At 40.1% G+C, this 21,777-nt stretch overlaps 2 protein-coding genes across 2 annotated transcripts; one reads left to right on the forward strand and one right to left on the reverse strand.

Annotated features, from left to right (window-relative positions):
- Positions 1-1,567: 1,567 nt before the first annotated feature.
- marchf5l (membrane-associated ring finger (C3HC4) 5, like) lies at positions 1,568-8,784 on the reverse strand. The gene is made up of 7 exons (XM_028025239.1): positions 8,697-8,784; positions 7,855-7,931; positions 6,551-6,753; positions 6,038-6,168; positions 5,790-5,961; positions 3,427-3,593; positions 1,568-2,681 (listed from the first exon to the last, which is right to left on the reverse strand). The coding sequence occupies exons 2-7, from the start codon at positions 7,881-7,883 to the stop codon at positions 2,517-2,519; spliced, it is 867 nt and encodes a 288-aa protein (XP_027881040.1). The 5' UTR covers positions 7,884-7,931; positions 8,697-8,784; the 3' UTR covers positions 1,568-2,516.
- Positions 8,785-10,079: 1,295 nt separating this feature from the next.
- On the forward strand, positions 10,080-18,212 carry actr1b (actin related protein 1B). The gene is made up of 11 exons (XM_028025238.1): positions 10,080-10,284; positions 11,674-11,738; positions 11,943-12,018; positions 12,740-12,865; positions 12,953-13,077; positions 14,199-14,415; positions 14,492-14,584; positions 14,661-14,835; positions 15,026-15,087; positions 15,550-15,590; positions 16,654-18,212. The coding sequence occupies exons 1-11, from the start codon at positions 10,237-10,239 to the stop codon at positions 16,754-16,756; spliced, it is 1,131 nt and encodes a 376-aa protein (XP_027881039.1). The 5' UTR covers positions 10,080-10,236; the 3' UTR covers positions 16,757-18,212.
- Positions 18,213-21,777: the final 3,565 nt, after the last annotated feature.

Here is a 21,777-nt window from a genome sequence, read left to right on the forward strand (position 1 = left end):
TTTTTGTATGTGTTTTTGTAGGTTTTAAACATCATCAATGATTCACACTCACTGGTGAAAATAAAAAAAGATTGAGTGAAATCCTGAAGTCTCATCAAGTCCTCCTTTTCAAGTGTGGGAAGCCATGAAATTATAGAACACTTGACAATAACATCCGTTCAACAGTTTAGAGAAGAGCAACTAAATTCATGGTGACAAGGTCTTCTCAAAAAATCAATCACATTTTTAAAGAAGTACTGCATGATTATGTTGTTCATTAGAATAGAATGGACGATAATAGATCTATTGACAGGGACTTTATACATTAGTAGAATTGGTGCATGTTAGCTAAAGGGCTCTTTTTTATCTGGAAGATAAGATGCACAACAATTATAATCAGTGGTAGGACTCAATTCAATTTTTTATAAAGTTAACTGCAGGGTCTGTGATTAATTGTAATTTGTAAAAATAAATCCTTGCTGCTGAGTTGAACACAAGTACATTTATTGTTTTTAATCTTTTGCATGTTATTAAGCCATCAGATTGGTGCAAAGTGCTGCTACAGCCATTCACTTTCTACTGTTCCAGGAACCTCTGATCATTGAATCTGCATTGAGATGTTATTTTAGACTTGAATGGCTTCACTGACAGACTAACTTGTGTTAGTTCAACTGTTTGACCCAAGTCATACAGTTCAAAGGCAAAACTACCAGATACTGAGGAAATGTATGTAAACTTCTGATTTTGAAGACATTAATAAATAAGTCACCAATATATTCTCTCTCATTAATGTGCCACTTAGCAACTATAAACAATTTTAGTAATTCTAACGGACCTGAAACAAAGTTTGCAGCTGCGTTGTTGCCGACACACAATGACAGACGATCTTTTTGGGTTCTTTACTTTTCCATTGGCGGTGCTCTTGTTAACAAACAGCGTGACAAAGTCAAATCAACAGACAGTTTTATTTAAATAATATGACGCAGTACTACGGTTAAGTTCACATTTTAAATTGCGAGAATAAAGTCATAATATTATATGATTAAAGTTGTATTAACAGAATAAAGACGTAATATTTCCATAAAAAAGTGAAATTACGAGAATAAAGTAAGTTTATTTTTGTAACCTGACTCGCATGGATATTGTTGCGACTTAATTCTCGTACAACTTTTGTCTCGTAATATAACATTCTCGTAATAAAAAAATCTTAATCTAGCTCTGTTTACAAGTTTGTTAAAATATTAACTTGAAAGTCTGTTGCAAAAGTATTCGTTTGAACCTTTTTTATTGTGTCTTAAATCGACAAACCTCGTGAATTGTATTAGGCCTGTAAGATAGAAGAGACTAAAAATCTGCATAATTATGTAGTGGGGGGGGAAAAAGAATACAAGTTTCACATTTTTACATACAGAAATGTGGCGTGAATTTGTATTCCTATTCAGTATTCTGAATGCACATTTTGAAGAACCACCATTCGCTGCAGCTGCAGTTCTTTGTGCTTCTGGACTGAAATGTTTTAAATGTTTTCTTTGTAAAGTCAATGGATTTATTCAGAGACCTATAAACAACAAAAACCCCACACTACATGTACAGGGAAGCTCTTCATCTTTATTTGGCAAAAATTTCAATAGTATTTAAAGCATCTGGGCTAGAAACAATGAGGTGGGAATATAGCAGGCAGTGCTTTTTGTTTTCCTCATTTACAGCAATTTAAATCCAGCAATAAACTCATTCAAGAAAATACATGACTGCCTCTGTGATCTGTACATTAGACTGAGACAACTGGATGACACAAAAAGAGGAGGCATGATAAAAACCAGGAGCACAGAGGTCCGCATAAAATCCATTGATCATGTTTACATTGTGTATATTATATTCAATTAGGAAAAAACTAATGATTTTCCCTTTGTTGTCTCAGGACCATGTAGGCATTGGTTTTATAATCAGAAATAAAGGTATTTTGAATTTATTGCAGATATTTCCATTGTAGACAGGTTTTAACTCTTTTTAAAATTATTTCTTAATCCAGATCTGAAAAAAAACAGGTTTTCCTGAGAATGTGATGATAGTAATTATTTATGGGCAACAACATAAAAGAATGCAGAACTGTTTTAAAGTTTATCATCTTCAGAGTGGCAACAGCATGTGAGCCTCATCTGCAGACAGACCAATCAGAACGAAGAAGGGAAGAATGTCATTTATTGGCAAAGTTCAACAAGCACCAATGGAATCAAGGTCAGGGGAACAAAAATAGTTCATTTTGCATAGAACATGTAGTCATTCAGCTGGTTCTAAACAAGGGAAAATAATACTACAGAAGGTCATCTGCAGCTTTTCATCGTCATGACAACAGATCAGGTCAGAGCTGATCTGTTCAGGCACTGCTTCAGTTCATTGGGGACAATTTAAGGCAACAAAGGATCACCTGTGATTATCATTCAGTCCAGGACCCACACCCTGCGTCCAGCTGTCTCTCAGTCCTCATCCTCTTGGGACAGGTGGTCACTCGTTCCTGCTGTCCTCTAGGGGACAGGCGGTCACTCGTTCCTGCCGTCCTCTGTGTTGTCCTCTCCCTCACCCCCCAGTCGGTTCTTGTGGCTCTCCGGATAGTTCAGGATGTGTCTGTTGGCCTGCATGATGTACTGCTGCTGTTTGAAATACACTTTCAGTATGCCTTTGATCAGCACGAACGCAATGCCCCCCTGTGGAGACAGATGGTAGGACATATAGAAAACAGAAACCTTGAGAGAAAAATTCATTGGGGGGCTGAAATACGACAAGGAATTAGGGCCATACTGAGGAAAAATAAAATTACAAGAATAAAGTCATAGTATCATGAGAATAAAGTCGTAATAATGGCAACAAAGTCAATATTAAGAGCACAAAGTTGTACAAGAATAAAGTAAACAATCTGACTGAGGTTGAATAAATTTGCACAGAAGGCCAGGTAAACATTTTTAATGTCAAGATGTTCTAAATTTTTAATATTCTTTTTTTTATTCTTTTCAAATTCCTATTTTTCCTTCTAAATTTTTCTGAATTCCATTTTAACCATACTCATTTACCCACAAAGTAGGGAATAATGGCGTAAATGACAAATATTTAACAAATCAATATTCAGAAGTCAACATTTACTTCTGCTCTGTTTCACAAATGAAGCAACCAGCTGTGGTTCAATAGAACTTTGCTGTTACCAGGTGACTGGCTGCAGCTAGTGTGGAGAGCAGAGCTGCTCACCGGGTAACAGCGGGTTCAGGAGAATAAACTAAAACGACAGAAACTACTGCATGTCCTTCCCTTCTCACAGATATCGGCTAATTCTGTAAAATTCTGCATTTTATTGTGGATTCCATTTTGTTTATTGAATTCCGTGATTCCATCCGTGCTCTAACATCCCATGATGAAACGCATTGTGCTGGGAATCCCCCAGTTTCCAGGCGGACTCACCAGTATGGTGCGCTGCAGGTTGGAAGTAACCCGTCTGAACAGCAGCCATCCCACCAGACTGGCTATGGAGGGAAAGATGAGAGCCCCACACAGAGTTCTGGACACAGACAAGTGATCTCCAGCGCCGGGTCCCTCGGCACGCAGACGTGGCAGATAACTGCCACCGCCTGAGGAGAAGCGCGCACACACACACACACACACACACTGTGTTAACTGAGAATGTGCTGTTAGAGTTAACGAGTAGAACTGAGGCTCCCACTGAGTGAAATGCCATTTAGGAAGCTGGTAATGAGTCAAAGAAGGATTTTAAAAGGGGAAGTATTATATAAAAGACTTTTTTGAGCTTTACATCATGTTATAATTTCATTCCTTCATCAAAATACACCAAGAGTGTTGCCTTGGTTCTTTCATATATGTTTGAGAAATCCTTGAATCTCAGAGCTGCAGGTTCCAAGCTTCTGCCTCACAGATCCTCCACTCAGCTCCTTCAGACTAGCCAGCAGCAATTAGCAAACACCTGGTGGAACTGTGGATCTCCTGAGCTTATTATAGGAGCTACTTCTCAGAGCAATGCTGTTAAAAATGATGTTAACACTAGAATGGCTGGATTTAGTCCTTTCTGACGTATACCTATTTCGGCTTAGATAGTCCAACTGGCCTGAAGGATTTTATCTAGCAGGTGCTTTTGTTCAGTAAATAGGGCCATTACCTTATCAGTACCCTGGTAATGGCCTCAACGCATCTCACAGTTGCACAATTGTTCCTTAGACTTCGACTTCGACTGACTTTGTTGTCATTTTCAATGCACAGGGTGTATACAGAACAAAATTTCGTTGCATACGGCTCAGGATAATGTTTGAGGTTCCAATGTTGTGAGTAAAATAAAATACAGTATAAAATGTGAATATAAATATAAATATAGAATATAAAGTGCAGGACTGACAGTAAAATAGAAGTTATTTAGCTCTGTACATGTGCAAGGTATAAAGTGGAGACCAGTTTTTGAGTGCAGTCCAGTTAAGAGTTCAGCAGTCTGATGGCAAGTAGGAAAAAGCTGTTTCAGAACCTGGTGGGCCTGCACCGGATGCTGCGGAACCTCTTTCCAGAGGGCAGGAGGGAGAACAGTCCATGGTGGGGGTGTGAGGGGTCACTGATGATGTTTCGGCCTCAGGACACGCATCCTGCATCGATGGTTGACCTGACACTTCGCCCTTTTGCCTGAGCTGGGTGTGGAAGGTTGTTGCCGAAGCAGTTTCTCCTTGTGTGCCTTCTTCTCACTCACATGAGAGTTACCGAACTCTTTTGCAAGCTCAACCAGGAAGTCCACCCGTCTCTCCTGCACCCCAATGCATGCCTGATAAAGCACATGTGCATTCAGTGCTGCCATGTCAATCATGTTTGCCAGGTTTGCTGACCAGCTGTCACATAGTGATGGAACCTTGGTCACCCCCCCGCAAGATAATGACTGAAATAAATGCCATTAGTTCTTGTGAACTAAATAGGTGAAGCAGTCACCTATTTATCCTCCACAGCACAAAAGGATGCATGCAAATTTGCATGTGCAAAGTCTCCCAGATCTCTTTTGCTTACACGTTTTGCATGATTTTTTTGAGGTGGATCAACACAATTAATTTGGTTAGTTTATTTCTAAACTGTCATGTTATACCCTCTTAGCTTTATTTAAAAAGAAAAACATTACTAATTTCTTTTAGAAAAACCTTTGCATATTTTTTGAAACAGATTGTATGTTTTGCAAACTCTATGTACATTTGGCAAAATGACCTGGATAATGCAGCACAACATCATGGATCAGCTGCAAAAGGTCACATCTCTCCAAAAACACTTCATGTATGCTTCAAAACTAAACTGACTAGTCGTAGGTATCATAGATACCCACCCCCAACATGGACTATTCACATTCCTACCTTCTGGCCTGACGGTCAACGACCACATTTTCAATTGAAGAAGGGATGCTAATTTGAGCCATCAGAGTCGTCAGGGTGGACTCAGGGTCTTTTGGCCCTGTTCAGCCAATATGGCAAGGACTCGAAAACCGAGCCATCCTAGTAGGGCTAATAAAGGAGCCATGTTGTGATGACTTTCTGATGGGGGATTTCAGAAAGAAATTCTTAAAGAGATTCTTAAAGAGACAGAGGCCCAATTTCAAGGCATTAAATTGCAAATTATAATTTATTCTATGTCATATATATGGCATTTTCTAACTGAAGTTACTTGACCATGCTATAAAATGGCACTATGTGCCTGGAAAGTACATAATACTGCCCTTTAAGTAGAACCTACAAAACAAAGCCAGGATCAGAGTGTCACAGGGGGCTGAGCGAGGAAGATGATGTGTTACACACCTGATGAAGGCCCGTGTTTATAAGAGTATCTCTGCCACAGCCTCACTAAGTAATCCTCCCAGCGGATCATCTTCCCCAGGACCAGCAGCACCGGGATGGTTGGCAGGCCCATGAGCAGGAACAGAGGGTCAGCCCGTTCCATCACAAACAGACCCTTCTTATGCCCCACCACCTGCAGGGGGACCCAGAAAGGTGAGGTTGCTGCAGACGGTGACGGCTCAGTGGTTCCTCCACGCACCTGACCGCACCTGCATGACGGTCACGGCTCCGTAGGTGACTGCTGACCAGTACACTGTCCCAACAACCACTCCGACTGCAGCGAAGGGGCTGGCGCGGGACAGGGCTCTGTCTGCTTGTTGCAGGAAGTACACGAGTGGGCCTGGGGGACCAGAACACAACCGGATCAGTCACATCACAGAGCACGACTCAAAGGATCAATTGTTGTCTTTCTCTTACTTTCATGTCGGTGTCTAAAAACTGAGAATTGTGCATCTTAGCCGAGCGATTTGAACAACAGTCATTTACATGTAGGGTTGTGGCAAATGATTACAAATTCAAATTCTAAAACTTTCCTAAGCTCTTGTAGTTGTATTTCTCTGCCTGTAGGGGGTTAGAGGAAACGGCTGAGCTGCTAGAAAAAGCTCTAAAGCTCTTAAGCTCTGCTAGGCCGGCATATTGTTTCCGACTCTCGTTAGATAAAAGCTACAAGAGAGGATCCTGACACGTGGTACGGTCCAGTCAAAGGTTGCTCCAGTCCTCACCCATCTTGGGGAAAATGATGCAGTACTCAGTGCCACACTGCGGACAGTTAACGGCGGCGCCGCCGTTTCCTTTCTGCTTCTCGTCCAGCCAGCGCTGCAGACACGACTGGTGGATCCATTTGGTGCAGCCTTTACACCTGCAGGGGCTCACCCACTCTGCGCCGCGGTCGTCCCGCTCAGTGGCGAAACACACCCAGCAGTGTCTGCAAACACACAGACACACACTCAGCAAAGCTTCATATAGAGGTCAGCTGTGTTCAAAGGATTGTAGGGAGAAAATTAGTCAATTTATAAGCATTACACATTAAGCTGAGTGCAACCTGAACATGAGCTGACCAACTGAAGATGAAAAAAAGAAAACTAATTCTGGCATAAGTAAATAAAGGGGCATTTTAACACACAAAGTCAGATCAATACCTGTTAAATACTGTTGAAATATCCCACAAAGATTCTTAAAACTACTGAGAAAGTATCAAAAATTATTTTATATATCTGAAAACACAACATTTATACTTCAGAGTTTGTATATTAGTACAATAATTTAGTAATGGATAATCCATTTACCGCTAATAAAGGGGCAATATTATTACTGTGGCCCCTATTATTCCAGGCCCCTAGTGCCACTTATACAACAATCAGGCAAATATATTACCTTCAATTGTAATAAAAATGCTGTTTATGTTAAACATTACTTAAAAGAAATTTCACTTTGCAATTTAACACTTTGAAATGGGGCCTCTGTCTCTTTAAGAAGCTCCTGCTCTTTCACACAATCCGCCTTCAGCAACATTACGTTTCTCCATTAAGCCGGTACAACCGTTCATAGGAGCGTGAAAAAAAAAAAGATTTTTTTAAAAATGACAGAAACATTCCAGATATGGATTTTAATGAGGAAATAACATTATATAAAGCTCACCTAATAAATAATACTCCATTTTAAAGTGCCAAGAGTCTTTCAAATGCTTTAAGTTACTAAAAAAAAACTTCAACAATGTTCAAATATTCACTTATAAAATATTTTAAATAATCAAAAATATGCTAAGACAGAGAATGGCTGATCAGTTTGGAGGAAATCGATTAAAAGGCAAGGATGGTTTTTAAGCACAAGATAAAGAAGCTGTATAAGCATTTTCAAGATACGAGTAAAACAACTTTCTCAAAGTAGAATGATAAAATTTAAGCATTTTTTTTTACAACATCAGAAATAATTTGGATAAACTAGAAGTCTGTTGATATATAATGTATGGTGAGGGTTTGGTCAGATTCTACAAAATATTCAAATGCAGAATGAAAAGGAACATTACTTCTCAGACTGCTCCTCTGTCTGGGCCATGACGTTACTGAACAGGTTCTGATGGACCCATCTGACTCCAGCAAGAACCTGGGAAACAAAAATACACATATACCGAGTTATTGCTGGCAATAAAGTTAAGTTAATCTTAAAGCTACTGGAACAGGACAGGTCAGATTTTTAGATGTAAAGTTACTGCATACAATGAATCTTTTCTTCCTGAAGGAAAAAAGATTCAAATCAACATTAGTGACAGACAATAACAGAATTATCTCAGTCACTGGGGATGGTAATCCTGCACACAGTAACCAGAAAGTCAAAATCTGAAAAACTGCTGCCAAAAATAACTTCTAATTTATCTTTTAAAGTCTGCTTTCGTTTGTCTTGTTTTTATTCTGTTTGTTGAAGCAGATTGTAATTTTCATCTCGAAACGTGCTAAATAAAGTTTTACGTCCGTACTTAGGAACATTGGCATTTGCTGTGCTTTCTACAGCATAAAAAGTTCTCGGATTTTGCTATGATCTGAGCAAGATCAGATGATCCTGTCACCAATGTAGGATCATTTCTCGGACGTTTTACCATTTTACGTCTTTTAAATTTGGATTTCGAGTTAATCAAAAGTACCCCAGAATTCCTAGAAACAGTGAACAGCCCTTTTTAATCAAGTGACAGATCGGAAGCTATCTTCAGCGCTGTCATGCTACTGCTAACAAGGTTAGCAACGGAGGTTACTACAACTTTACCCAAATATAATTAACAAACCGCGAACGTCACAAGGAGAGAATAGAGTAAACAAATATCTCTAAAAATGACCCCGCGAACCATTTTTGCGACACTGTTAAACCGCTGCCTACCTGTCATACAGAAAACCTTCCACTGTTTCAGCCGACGTGATGTGTTTTGCTGCTTCTCTGGTTTCACCTTTAGCTGCTGCCTGATTGGTCATGGGTATGTGACGTCTGTTGGTGCGTTCACGTTAGTTATAAAACGTAGAAAGATTTGTTGCAGAGGCTAATTTAGTGTGGATCAAGTATAGAAGTCAATACGTGTTTTGACTTCTTAGTTATTATTTTACAGCCAATTTAATCTAGAATCTAGTTGCCTGCAATTGATCCTAAAATTTTCGAAAACCTCTTTGATTTGTCTCAAGAGTACGTCAACTTAATTCAAAGCAGTTCGAGTTTTTCCGTTGTTCTGGACAAAAGTCTAGGTACCGATAATATTTTGAGTCATGATAACCAATTTCCAAAAAATATTTTCAATTTCTTGTTTTTGAGGGAATGAAGACATTTCGAATATCTTAATTGAGAACGAAGAGGAAACAAAGTCAAATTTGAAGGCAAATTGCTGGTAAATAAAGCTGATTCTAATTTACTATGAAAAAAAAACTTGTCCTAAAAAGCTGGGTTTCAGATGGCTTTCTTCCTATCAACTTCACTTCACAAAACTTTGCTTCTTGCATTAAAAAACGTATGTCCTTCAGTGTCTGCAGCAAAAGGCTGCAGACCTTCTGTAAGTCTGTTGTGTAATCTTTTCATCAGCACAATTTGAGACAATAACTTAATCAGGCTGAACAACCTGATAAAAAAAAGTCTGTTTCTTGATTTTATTCTTCATAAAATCAAGAACATTATAGATAACCCAGAGGATCATCTTACTGACACACAATCACAGAATATCTTCAGTCAGAGGCTTATTCAGGACCGCTGTTACACAGACCCATTAGCATCTGCAGCAATTCAAGAAGATTCGACAATATGAGTTACAACAACATTTGATTTCCTTTTGTGAATAAAATAAAAATTTGGATTAAATTGGAACATATCAGATGTCAAAAAGATCCTTGTTCTCTAACTTTCCTCATTCACTCTCCTATCCACGAGCACATTTTCACCTAGAATGAACACAATCAATACCTAAAAAGACTCTTCGACTGTACAGTTATGTTATTACGCTTTTTAAACATACGCATGGAATATTACCATGCATTTTACAAAAAACTATTTAAACAACAAAAAAAAAAACATACAAATATAATACAAATACTGTTACTGTTATCTACGGACAGGCAACAGTAGCAGTACTACAACACTAGATTCCACTGGTTCATAAAAGCCACTGCTCCCGCTGATGGACAGCCGTCGAAATCAGCATTATTATTGGCCGCCTATGCTGTCAGTCAAAAGCTTTCCCCAACCTGATTGGTTGTCTTCACGGTCAGTCACGCGGACGCTGTGGTGTTGCGTTTGTTGTTGTGGGGAGGCAGCAGGCAGAAGCAGCGGCGGCGGACTGCACAGTGACAGAGCGTTATTTTTTTTTACATGCTTACAACACTAAACGAAGACGGTGACACTCGTGAATCGCTAGGAACGTGTTTGAAAAACCCTGTCCGTCATGGAGTCCTATGACATTTTAGCTAACCAGCCGGTGGTTATTGATAATGTAAGTATGATGATGTCATTCATCCACACCCAAACCAAGGCCGCTTGGTAATGGCCGTTAGCCTAGATTACCTTTGTGTTACAGCTGCGAATTTACAGGGGAAAATCCACGGGCGGACGTTTTTCCCTGAGCACCAGTTCCACACACAACTTCCCAATGTTCCTACTGGAATGCTACCAGTAGAAGCTTCAGTTAAGAATAACTGGAGCTTCATGTAGCAGCGACGGGAGCTAAAGCTGCTAACTGGTTAGCTGTAGCGGTGTGTACTATTATCGCGTTATTCATTGTAAAAGGCTTCATTCAGCTCTGCAAGATACAGGAACATAAGAATAACTTGATGAGGAACTCAGTTATCCAGAGGTTCCAACGGCAGCTAAAAGCTAACAGTGTTTTAGGAAACACCCTGTGTACACATATTAGACCAACAATAGTCAGAATTTGGGAATGAAAAATGAGACATTTCATCAAACCCTTAGGTGTTTTCATTTAATAGTTTTGGAAATTAGATTTTCAATACTTTAAAATACTCAATACTTTCTATGAAACCTTTAAAATTAGAATTTTAAAGGTTTCATAGAAAATATTATCCATAAAAAAAACAATTTATTATCCAGTCTTTTTACTCATACATCTGTGAAGACTAGAACGTTTCTAATAGTGTGGCAGGACGCTGCTGCAGTGCCTGCCAGGAACAGGGACATCCTCAGGACACGCTGGTTTTTTAGGCTAATTAAGACCTGATTCTGTACTGTCATCCAGTCAGAAACAGATGTGTTTGATTCAGGATCAGACAGTATTTCTGAATCCTAGCAGAGTTACCTGTACAGAGCTGGACTCAGACAACAATGCTGACACTTTGAGGCTGTTGAGATGATTTACTTCATAAGCCCAGTTCAACCTCCTTGATCAGTAATAGAATTTAATTGTCAAAATGATTTTCTTTTCACAGCAGTTGTTAATTTACCAGCCATTTTATTTATAAATAGCCTGTACTTTTATTTTTTCAGTAACCAGCTGCCTTTTTTGTAGAACTTATTTAATAGTCACTGTCTTTTGTTTTACACACTTTGTTGTAGTTCAATTCCTGAAAAAGGTAACTACAATTTCAATTTGAATCAGTTTGATGCAGAATCGTTGTACTCCTAACAAATTGCATGTTTGATATTTTAGTTTAGAGACATAAGAAGATGATCATTCATAGTTGGTTTATCTCAAATCACAAACAAGTCCAACTGAAGCAGTCAGTAAAGGACAAAGTGTTTCCTGTAAAGCTCAGTGTTTCTTCAGGCTGAGTGTGTGACTGTTGGTGGCTGAGTCTCATGATCTCTCTCTTTCTGAAGCGTAGAGGAGTGCAGAACCGTGGTGAAATATCCCTTTCCTTCTCTTTAGGGGTCGGGGGTCATAAAGGCTGGTTTTGCTGGTGACCAGATCCCCAAATACTGCTTCCCTAACTAGTAAGTGTCCTCCTGTGGATCTCCTCACAGATTTAGTTTCCAGAGTTTAGCTTGAACACGGTGTTGTATGTTCAGCTGACAGATTTGGGCATGTGGATGTAGAATCACACCACCAACGTATTTTGTAATGTAATGTGCTCTCAGGCCTTTTTGTGTCTGGTTGGCATGCGCTGTGTTTTTAATAGCATTACTGTGTCTATTCAGTGTGGGACGTCCCAAGCATGTGCGCGTGATGGCTGGAGCCTTGGAGGGAGATCTGTTCATCGGACCCAAGGCAGAGGTACGGCACACAGGACAGGAACGACGGGAACCAGCAGAGAAAAAGAAATCTGGAGTGTGGAGAGATTTAGTGTTTCCAGACTGTGTTCTCTATCCACTGTCTGAACATCGTCTATCCATCTTTCTGCTCTTTCTGTCTTTTCATCTTTTCCTTTTTTTCTTGCTGACTTTCTGCCTTCCTTTCTTTTGTTCTATCTTTCTTTGTCTAAACATCATCTATCCACCCATCTGCTTTTTCTTTCTTTTCATCCTTCTCTCTCTATCTTTTTCCTTCTTTCTTTCTTTCTTTCTTTCATTTGTTCTTTGTTTTTCTTTTTTCTTCTTTCATTCTTCATTTCTTTTCTTCTTTCCGCCTTTCTTTCTTTCGTTGTTTCTCGTGTCGTTTTTCCTCCTTTTTTTGGAGAGCTCTTTTTGGGAACACTTTATTTAAGGGGGTGAGCTGAAGACTGACACAACACCTGTCATGAATATGAAGGAGTCTTCATGAATGTTTGACTGTTGTCATAAAGTGTCATTTGGCAAATTTGACACGTTTAATGTAAAGTTGCATTAAAAGTCCATTAAAGTGGCCAACGTTGCTGTGTTTGGTAAATAATAACACTTTTAATGCAAAGTTGTACTAAAACTTCCATTAAAAATGCATTAAAAGAGTCAACTTTGCAAAAGTGAAGACTGTTTGGTTCATCCCGCCACCTGTGTGTGCGTCCCTCTCGTTGCATCAGGAGCACAGGGGCTTGCTGTCGGTGCGCTACCCGATGGAGCATGGGATAGTGAACGACTGGAACGACATGGAGAGGATCTGGCAGTACGTTTACTCCAAGGAGCAGCTGCAGACCTTCTCAGAGGAGGTGAGCTTCACTCTGGGGTGTGTGTGTTTTCACACAGAGTGCTTCCTGAGCAGCAGCTGATCCTGTTGTGTTTGGATTGTTTGCCAGCATCCTGTGCTGCTGACTGAGGCTCCTCTTAACCCCAGTAAGAACAGAGAGAAGGCCGCAGAGATCTTCTTTGAGACCTTCAACGTTCCTGCGCTCTTCATCTCCATGCAGGCCGTGTTGAGCTTGTAAGAACTGCTGCGTCTCCAGTCCGTTTTGTTTCATGTCTTACTCAGTAATCTACAATGGAGTATTAGGGCCAGAATGAGAGATTATTTATTTATTTTAAATGACCAGAATAGAATTATAAATATTAGTAGAATAAAACACGATATTACCAGAAGAACGTTGTAAAATTACTGGAAAATAGTGTCTTTAATGGTAGCAGGTCTTTGGTTATCCAGATCTGATGTGACTGACTCAAATGGTTTGTGATTCTTCCTTCTAAATGGACTCAGTCGTTTCCAGAGTCTCTTCAGAGTCCTGCTAGTGAAGTTTAAGTTCACAAGATGCTCAACAGTTCTCATTTTAGTTTTTTTTTCTTTCTTGTGTGGCATTAATTATAAAATTACTACGTCATTTTACCAATATTACAACTTTATTCTGGTAATCTTACCTTATTCTTGTATCATAATAATTTTTGTGCAGTATTATGACTTTTGTTCTTGTATCATTTCGATAGATTTTTTCTCATATTTGTATTAATTAATATAACGGCATGATTTTTTTCATAGGACTTTATTCTGGTATTATTATCACTATTATTATAACTTTATTCTCATATCACGGCATTTTATTGTACAACTGTTCTTGTATTATTTCTTTCTTGTATGATTTTTTTGTCTCGTAATTACGGTGAATGTTTTTTTTTCTTAGCCTGGTCGTAATGCTCCGTCGTGATAATCCTTCCTGACAACTTTGTGTTTTGAATTTTAAAGTTCCCATCTATACAGTGGATGCTGATTTATCATTCTAGCCATGTACAGTCGGCTGGGGCACTGATACTAATACTTGTCTGTTTGCAACCAGAATGTCATATCCAATCTTTTTTATCTTTATTTTTGAAGGCTGGTTCATATTCTGAGTGAAAAAGATGACAGAATGAATTTACGTTAGCATAAAAGTGACTGAAAAATAGCATCTTTACTGTTAATGGTTTTATATCCTCAGACTGTGAGGTCCAAGGTTCCCTGTCCTTTAATTTAATGTAACATTTACCTGCCATACTCAGCCCTGCATGTAGAGGGCAGTCTAACCAGCTGCAGTCTGTGGGGACAGATTCACATTGTACCCGTGTTTAAAACTGTAGATATGCCACCGGCCGCACCACTGGGGTGGTGCTGGACTCTGGTGACGGTGTGACCCACGTGGTGCCCATCTACGAGGGCTTCGCCATCCCACACTCCATCATGCGTGTGGACATCGCCGGCAGAGACGTCTCCCGATACCTCCGTCTGCTGCTGCGCAAGGAAGGCTACAACTTCAACACATCAGCTGAGTTCGAGGTGGTGCGCACCATCAAAGAGGTGGGGACAGCCGTTACACAAACACTTCTCCCCCGGGCTGAAAAAGCGTCTAATCTTTTGTTTCTCCTGCTCTCAGAGAGCCTGCTACCTGTCCCTGAACCCTCAGAAGGATGAGACTTTAGAAACGGAGAAGGCTCAGTATGTCCTTCCTGATGGAAGCACTTTAAATGTAAGTCCAGCAGAGTCTGTGATGGTTCTGAGGGATGTCGAAAGGGCAGTTCTGAAATCAGCTATCCCGTTGTCAGATCGGACCGGCCAGATTCCGTGCCCCAGAGCTGCTGTTCAGACCCGACCTGATCGGAGACGAGAGCTCAGGAATCCACGAGGTCCTGGCCTACGCCATCCAGAAGTCTGACATGGACCTGCGGCGCACGCTCTTTTCCACCATCGTACTATGCGGCGGGTCAACACTGATCAAAGGTTAGTGATGCTGTCATTATGACTGAGTAAACAAACATGGAAGCACATGTACATTAAAGCTGCACAATATATCATAAATATATGATAAAATTCACAGACCTCCTACTGGCTTTTGAACAAAGACATTGTGAGACTGAGTTTCTTCAAACGTCTGGACTGTTTGATTTACTGGCACTGTGGTTCTTCTCAGGGTTTGGAGAGAGGCTACTAACTGAGGTCAAAAAACTCGCACCAAAAGACGTGAAGATCAAGGTTGGTCCGCCTCCTGCTTTGTGAATGAACTCCTTCATTCTCTTTAGGATTGCTGAAACACCAAGCTGCCTCTTAATGGGTCATGCATTGAGTAAATGTAACTAGTTACTACCCAACTCTGCTTCAGACCGTTGTTATTGATGTATATTACAAGGTTACATAATGGTGTAACTGAATGACTCCCAGCACTATACAGGCTGTTTCCTCCCTGGGAGAGAATGAGATCTTTCAGTGTAGACGTAGAAAACATCTGACTTCAGAGCGGGAACGGAAACCTCAAAATGACCAGAATGTCCTTTTGAATCAAAGAAGGATTTGTGAGAGGCAACAGGGAGATTATGTTGTTCTTCATTATCCATACCAGGCCACTTAACTTAACTAAAATTCACATTTCCACTGGAAATGTCAATTTTATTTCTGTTTTATTACCTTCTGATTGTATTTTCTTCTTCTGCCTTGTAGATCTCCGCTCCCCAGGAACGGCTGTACTCCACATGGATCGGGTAAGACCTCTGACTTTATCACATCCTCTAACCATTCCCAGATTAATGGGCAGAAATGAATCTGCCCATTAATCTTGGGCCGTATGAAATCCATGTTATTAAAGTCCAAATTCTATTGGGTTTTTTCTCCCAGAATTTCACTTTTTAATTTTCAATTTTTGTGAATTAAATTTTTTTCATTTTAACCATGTCTGTTAACCTAAAACGTGGGTAGTGATGGTGAAGTCAACATTTACTTCTGCTGTGTTTCACAAATGAAGCAACCAGCTGTGGTTCAATAGAACTTTGCTGTTACCAGGTGACTGGCTGCAGCTAGTTACCTTCATCTGTTTCTGAGTTGTTGTATCTTTGCCCCTCCTGTCAACTGTGTGCTGACAAAACATACAGAAAGTTTTCTCCTGTTTCATAAAATTCACTGACCCTGAACCCTGACCCTGAACCTTGCACTAGGCTTTGAGTTATTTATGTTTTTGGGAAGTCATCGATATTTCAGAGTTTTTTTCCATGCTGGCTGGTTTATTCTGTCTGTGTGGAAGCAGAGCCGCTCCTCACCGGGTAACAGCGGGTTCAGGAGCATAAACCAAAACGACATGTCATTTCCCTTCTCTCATCAGCCAATTCTGTAAAATTCTGCATTTTATTGTGGATTCCATTTTGTTTATTGAATTCAACAATGCTGTCCGTGTTTTGCGTAAATTGTAGGACCCTGGAACTGCTTCACGAACATGATTGCAGATGTTTAAAGAACCATCTGTGAAATCCAGATCATACTAAAACCCAAACTCCTGCTTCTCTTAAAGTAGTTGCACTGATTCCCTCTGTGGGACAATAATGGCTATTTCTATTCTATTCTTCTAAATGCTATTTCAATGGCTGCTATTTTCTTTAGTCACAAGCTGATAGGATGGACTTTTTTCACACTGTTTTACCATTTAGCTTCATTCTGTATCAGAAATAATGACTGTTTGGAATAATTTGTGTTTGTATTTTAAGTCAGACCCTGGTAAAGATGGTGGATGTTTGTGTTTGCTGACTCTGCTCCCCCCTCTCTCTTCTCCGGCAGCGGCTCCATCTTGGCGTCGTTGGACACCTTTAAGAAGATGTGGGTGTCCAAGCGGGAATATGAAGAAGACAGAGCGCGTGCCATCCACAGGAAGACCTTCTAGATTTGGATCGGCGCCACGCGAACGCCAGCCCCTTCCCATCAGAACTGCCCTCAGAACCCCTCCCTGCCCACACTCCCCTTCTGCCCCCCAGTCACCCTGCAGCTGAACATCCCCTGACATCCTGCAGCAATTTGTCCATCGTCCTTTCTGAACCCCGCCCCAGATCTGAACCACTGCGGGTCCCCAGAACCAAGGCTTTTGTGTATGCTGGGGGCCCCATGTTGACCCCAGGGTTGCTCCTGCTGTTGGGTGGCAGTGGCAGCACCCTCCACACTTACCAAACAGTCACACCCGGAGGGCCGTCAGGGACCCTCAAAGGACACCTCAGAGGGCGGAGGGGTCAACACTGTGGACTCCTGTTGCTGAGTTTCCATTGAAGTATTGGGGTGCTCTCTTGCTTCTGCAGCCCTGTGAGGTGTAAGATTTCAAATCTAAATCAACCTAAATATTATTTACTGTTGAAGTTTCCATTCCAGACCGAAGGTTAGCTTGATTTTTTCTTTTTGTCTGTTTATACTTTTTCTCTCTGATAGTTAGCTTTTACACAGCAAACATCTGAAATACTGCAGCAGCGCTTTATCATTTTATATATATATATACAGTTGTAGTCAGTTAAGGATCACCACTGTATTATAGATCAGAACTGCAGTCCAAATGAATTGTTTCTGTCATTATGACATGTTTCTGTTTATGGAAAGGTTCTTCTTATCCGAGCTGACGGATTAAAAACTTGTGGGAAATGCCTTGATTTATTTATTGCTTGTTGGTTTTTTTTATAACCTGATTGAAAAGGTGTTTTCAGCCTGAGTGTCACATTCAGGGCTGTTCTGTTTTCTGCTGATTTTTGTGGCTAGATAAGCACAAAGTTTATTCCGACATCATCATATTCAGTCAGGTAATTATTTGGGAAAGATCTAAAGCTGGATATCAGTGCTTTTGTGAACTTGTGCATGCACCTATACTTCTAAAATCTACCCCAGGACTTAGTCAAGATGGAGTCATTAGCTGGAAGCATTGATGTTTCATGTAAATGTTGGATTTAACCTTCCATCCATCTCATGTGACAATAAGAAAATGTTTGGATTTTGAATTTGCTAATCAAGCTGCAGAAGCCCCAACGATTGGCTGATATTCCCCTCCTCCAGCCCTCAGTATGTCCGTGTAAAACCACAGCTCCTACCATTTTCCTGAACCTACATGGCAGTGAAGGGGTCGTCCACCATCATGTCCGCCTTACTCCGGTGTGTCTGTGCCGGAGCGTCCACGTCGTCTGCTTTTGGGTGTTTTTAAAAACAAATCAAAAGGTGGGAATTTAAAGAGGTTGTAATGTCATCAGCCTTGTGTACAGTGGAGTACTTTTTCAAAAACCACCAACCATCTGGTTACAGACTAAACATGTACAATATTGTTTACTTTTACTTTTCGTAAATTCAGTATAATAAATAAGTTAATGGCTGCTGCTTCTATGTCTCGCCATTTTTTTCCCTCTCTTTTCAGATCCTGTACTTGCCGTCGTAGTTTTTCCACACTTGATTAAGCATCATTCCCTTATAGATATGACGTAAAATTATTCCTCATAAAAGTACTTCATAGTTATGATTGGAAGCTGCCTACACACAGAGGTGTTGCTAATGGGAACGGGTGTCAGGCAGAGACGTGCCGCTTTCCCGATGCTTCACCAGAACGTCCACACATCCTTAAAAGAAAGTCTTAAATTCAATGTATATAAAATTAAGGCCTTAAAATGTCTTTTAAAGTAAATTGGTCTTCAATATGCTAATCACAGGTCTTACATTTTGTCGTGGAGGGAGTATTTGATCTCATCAGTTTATTGGTTGTTTTTTTTCCACTGACATCACTGGATGTGACAAACTCGACTTTGCTGTTATCTACAGAATGTTATTGGTGCTAAGGAGGAAAATACAGTTTTTGATATCACCACTTTACAGTTACACTGTACAAATGTTATACTGTATTGTACAAGCATTATTTTGTTTAAACATAATTTCATCCAGAAGGTGGCAGTAGCACGGTTTTAGTACCTGCATAAACAAGGCTAGTACAGTGCCTAACAGGAATTGGTCAAGTTTTCCTTCAAGCTTGGTCTAAATTAAAACATGAAGAGTTTCTGTTGCTGCTATGCATAGTGGATGAAATCATTATTAGTAGGGACTGCACAGAAGGAGAAATCAGTCCAATCCTGTGGTGACCTTCCTAATTGGCCAGCTGGTGAGTTACAGGCAGCATCAGTTTCATCGCCTTAAATGTGTTCAACATGAATATGTTGTATGACTACAATAAGGCATCAGTTAAAATTCCTTGAGTCCAGTAGTGTGGACCTGATTTCATGTGGCACGTTGTGACTTCATGTCTGTGTTTAGGAGGTTTTTTGTTGGTTTCTTTTGCACCAGTGTGACCAGACATTTTTTTTCAGGTGCACTATTGAGAAATCTGGTCATATTTGTAACTAAATAGATGGCACTCTAGAGGCCTGTGAGAAGACATCTCAAAAGGCAAGATGTCATTCAATCTAAAAATAATACAGAACAGATTACTATTATTATATAAATGGAGACAACATTTAACTGTGGGAATCTTCCCATAGGTGACCAACCTACCAAATCTGCTCCATGGATCATGTCACAGAAGAACTCCCTATCTGACCTAATTTGAAGCTGACCTTAAAGGGAGTGTAAGTCTGAAGGCCAGTAGGTGGCAGTCTAACAGCATCATTGATGTGCTGAATTGCAGTCAGCATATTGCCTTCACAGCAGCAGCAATACAGTAATCACCATTATAAAAATTATTCCTGCTGCATCTATTCCACATCCTCCCTGAGGATTTGGCTGCAGTTATTTCCATCTCACCCTGGAAGATGTTTTGACAGCTGCTCCCTCTGCTGTGCACCTCCTGTTTGTTAGTAACACCATTCATTTCTTGGCGATGGTTTTTGCACCTCAGTTCAGGATTCAAAAATGTTACTGTTCTAATGAGATTACTTTGGATGTAGATGTCTTAACTCGGTCATTCTCTCAAACTCCAGTCCATGACTGTTGGATCCTGCAGCCTGTAGTCAGGACAGAAGTTCTACACTTGTGAGACACCAGACATCATTCTGTCCGTCCATCCATTGTCTATATCCCGTTGTTTGTACAGGGTTGCAGAGTTCGATCCCTGTGCCCAGTGGTCATTGGGAGAGAGGTGGGTGGCACCAGTCTAGAACAGACACACAGGATAAACAATCATGCACCCACATACACACACGTTTCTCTATCATTGCAGGGACTTTTCATTGACTTCCATTCATTTCTGCAGCCTAACCCTAACCAAAACTCAATTCACTCCTTAGTCCTAACCCTATAACTAAAAACATAATTTCTCCTTGTCGGTTCATTGCGGCCTCGCTTATTACAGACTGGCACAGGAGAGCTACTATCCAGTAGCTTCCCAACATCAGTGTGTGAATGAGGGGATGACTGACTGTAGCACGAAGCGCTTTAGGGTCCTCTGGTCTTTATCAAGCACTATGCAAGTATTAGCCGTTTACCACATATACATAGTCATGCTTTACTGCTTTAGTTTATAGAGCTGTAGAATCATGCCATTACTTGAATGTGGTATGTAAAGAGCAACATGAAACAACTCCATCTAAAAAAGTTTTTATGATTGAAAATCCTTCAGTTTGACTGTAATGGAAAATGTAATTTCTTGGTACAGTTTTGACTGTTAAACTTCAGTTTCTAACCTTTGTAAACTTTTATTATGTTATGTCTTTGCTTTATTATGCTGCTGAACTTTGTGTGGGTTTATCTGCATGGCACTCAGGAGGTCATCTGCCAGTGCTGGTGTAAAAGTCAGTTCTCACAGACTTTCATGTAAATATCTTTGGACTTCTTTTGTTCTTGTGTATAAAATACAATGTACTGACTGGGTCGGAGTTCTTTGATGCAGTCTTTTCTCTCGTACAATATCCACTAAATCAGCCTGAGTGCTTTCACCTTAACAGTGCTTGGACAACTTCATCTTTCCACCGCAGTTGCTGGATTAAATCAATTTTGCAATGTGGTGAGTTAAAATTCCTCCACAACACACCTGAGCAGCAGAATGAGCAGGTATTGGTTAGAGTGAAAACTATTTGACAGAGCCAGGTTGGTGTGACAGACTGGTCTTACTGAGGAAACTAAGATCCTTCAAGGTTTGCAGCAAGACGCTGCAGATCTTCTATTATTCATATTTCGCATTTTATTGAACGCTACAATAAAATTACAATAATAACAATAAAATTAAATCAGTCTGTTGTTGAGCGCGTCATCTCTTCGTCCGTTGGGGCAGCAGCATCAGAACCAGAGAACTAAAAAGGTTCCACAGCCTGATAAATCAGCCTGGTTCTGTTCAGGTTCTGATCTGGTATAATTCATATTCATTTCAATTAATATGAGCTACAACAATGTTTAATTTCCCTTTGGGATCAATGAAGTATAAACTGAACTAAAATGAAGGCAGTTGAATTTGAATTTTATAGTTAATAAATGAAATCATCATTATTTTGTACTTCCTCATGTTATCTTTGTCAAATATTGAAACATCTTTGACTGTCTAAAAGATTGAAGTGCCTCTGTAACAGCTGCTCAGCTGGTGTATCCTCCTCAATGGGTCAGACCATTTGTTGCCAGTGGAGAGAAACTTGGTTATTTGTTTAGTTTTTTTTCCTGTTTTTTGGCAGCTCTGTTCCAACAGTATGTAATTTGAACATTACTTATTAGTATTGGTTTGACCAGTATTTGTATGTTTATTAGTAATATGAGCAGCAGTGGTCTGATCAGCCACCGTTTAAGTTTCCCTCATGTTTTATTTGTTAGGTCAGTTTGTGTTTGAGTTCTTTGTGTTGAAGTCTCTTATGTTGACCTCTGTTCTGGGTCCAATTCGTCATTTTTGGATACATTTTTGACTCTTTTGTGATGAATTAAGAATCAATTTTGAAATCATTTAGAGTCTCTCTGGCTGGTTTGTGTAAATCCCTG

The sequence above is a fragment of the Xiphophorus couchianus genome, chromosome 8 (assembly GCF_001444195.1).
Source record: "Xiphophorus couchianus chromosome 8, X_couchianus-1.0, whole genome shotgun sequence".
Classification (NCBI taxonomy): Eukaryota; Metazoa; Chordata; class Actinopteri; order Cyprinodontiformes; family Poeciliidae; genus Xiphophorus; species Xiphophorus couchianus.

What these genes read in the sequence shown, in the direction of transcription:
- marchf5l (XM_028025239.1), bottom strand. Translation starts at nt 7,883, where the DNA reads ATGGCCCAGACAGAGGAGCAGTCTGAGAA. An exon ending in GAGCCGTGACCGTCATGCAG is followed by an intron (nt 5,962 to 6,037) that starts GTGCGGTCAGGT and finishes GTCCCCCTGCAG; the next exon opens with GTGGTGGGGCATAAGAAGGG. An exon ending in TAAACACGGGCCTTCATCAG is followed by an intron (nt 3,594 to 5,789) that starts GTGTGTAACACA and finishes GCTTCTCCTCAG; the next exon opens with GCGGTGGCAGTTATCTGCCA.
- actr1b (XM_028025238.1), top strand. Translation starts at nt 10,237, where the DNA reads ATGGAGTCCTATGACATTTTAGCTAACCAGCCGGTGGTTATTGATAAT. An exon ending in ATGCAGGCCGTGTTGAGCTT is followed by an intron (nt 13,078 to 14,198) that starts GTAAGAACTGCT and finishes TTAAAACTGTAG; the next exon opens with ATATGCCACCGGCCGCACCA. An exon ending in CTGTACTCCACATGGATCGG is followed by an intron (nt 15,591 to 16,653) that starts GTAAGACCTCTG and finishes CTTCTCCGGCAG; the next exon opens with CGGCTCCATCTTGGCGTCGT.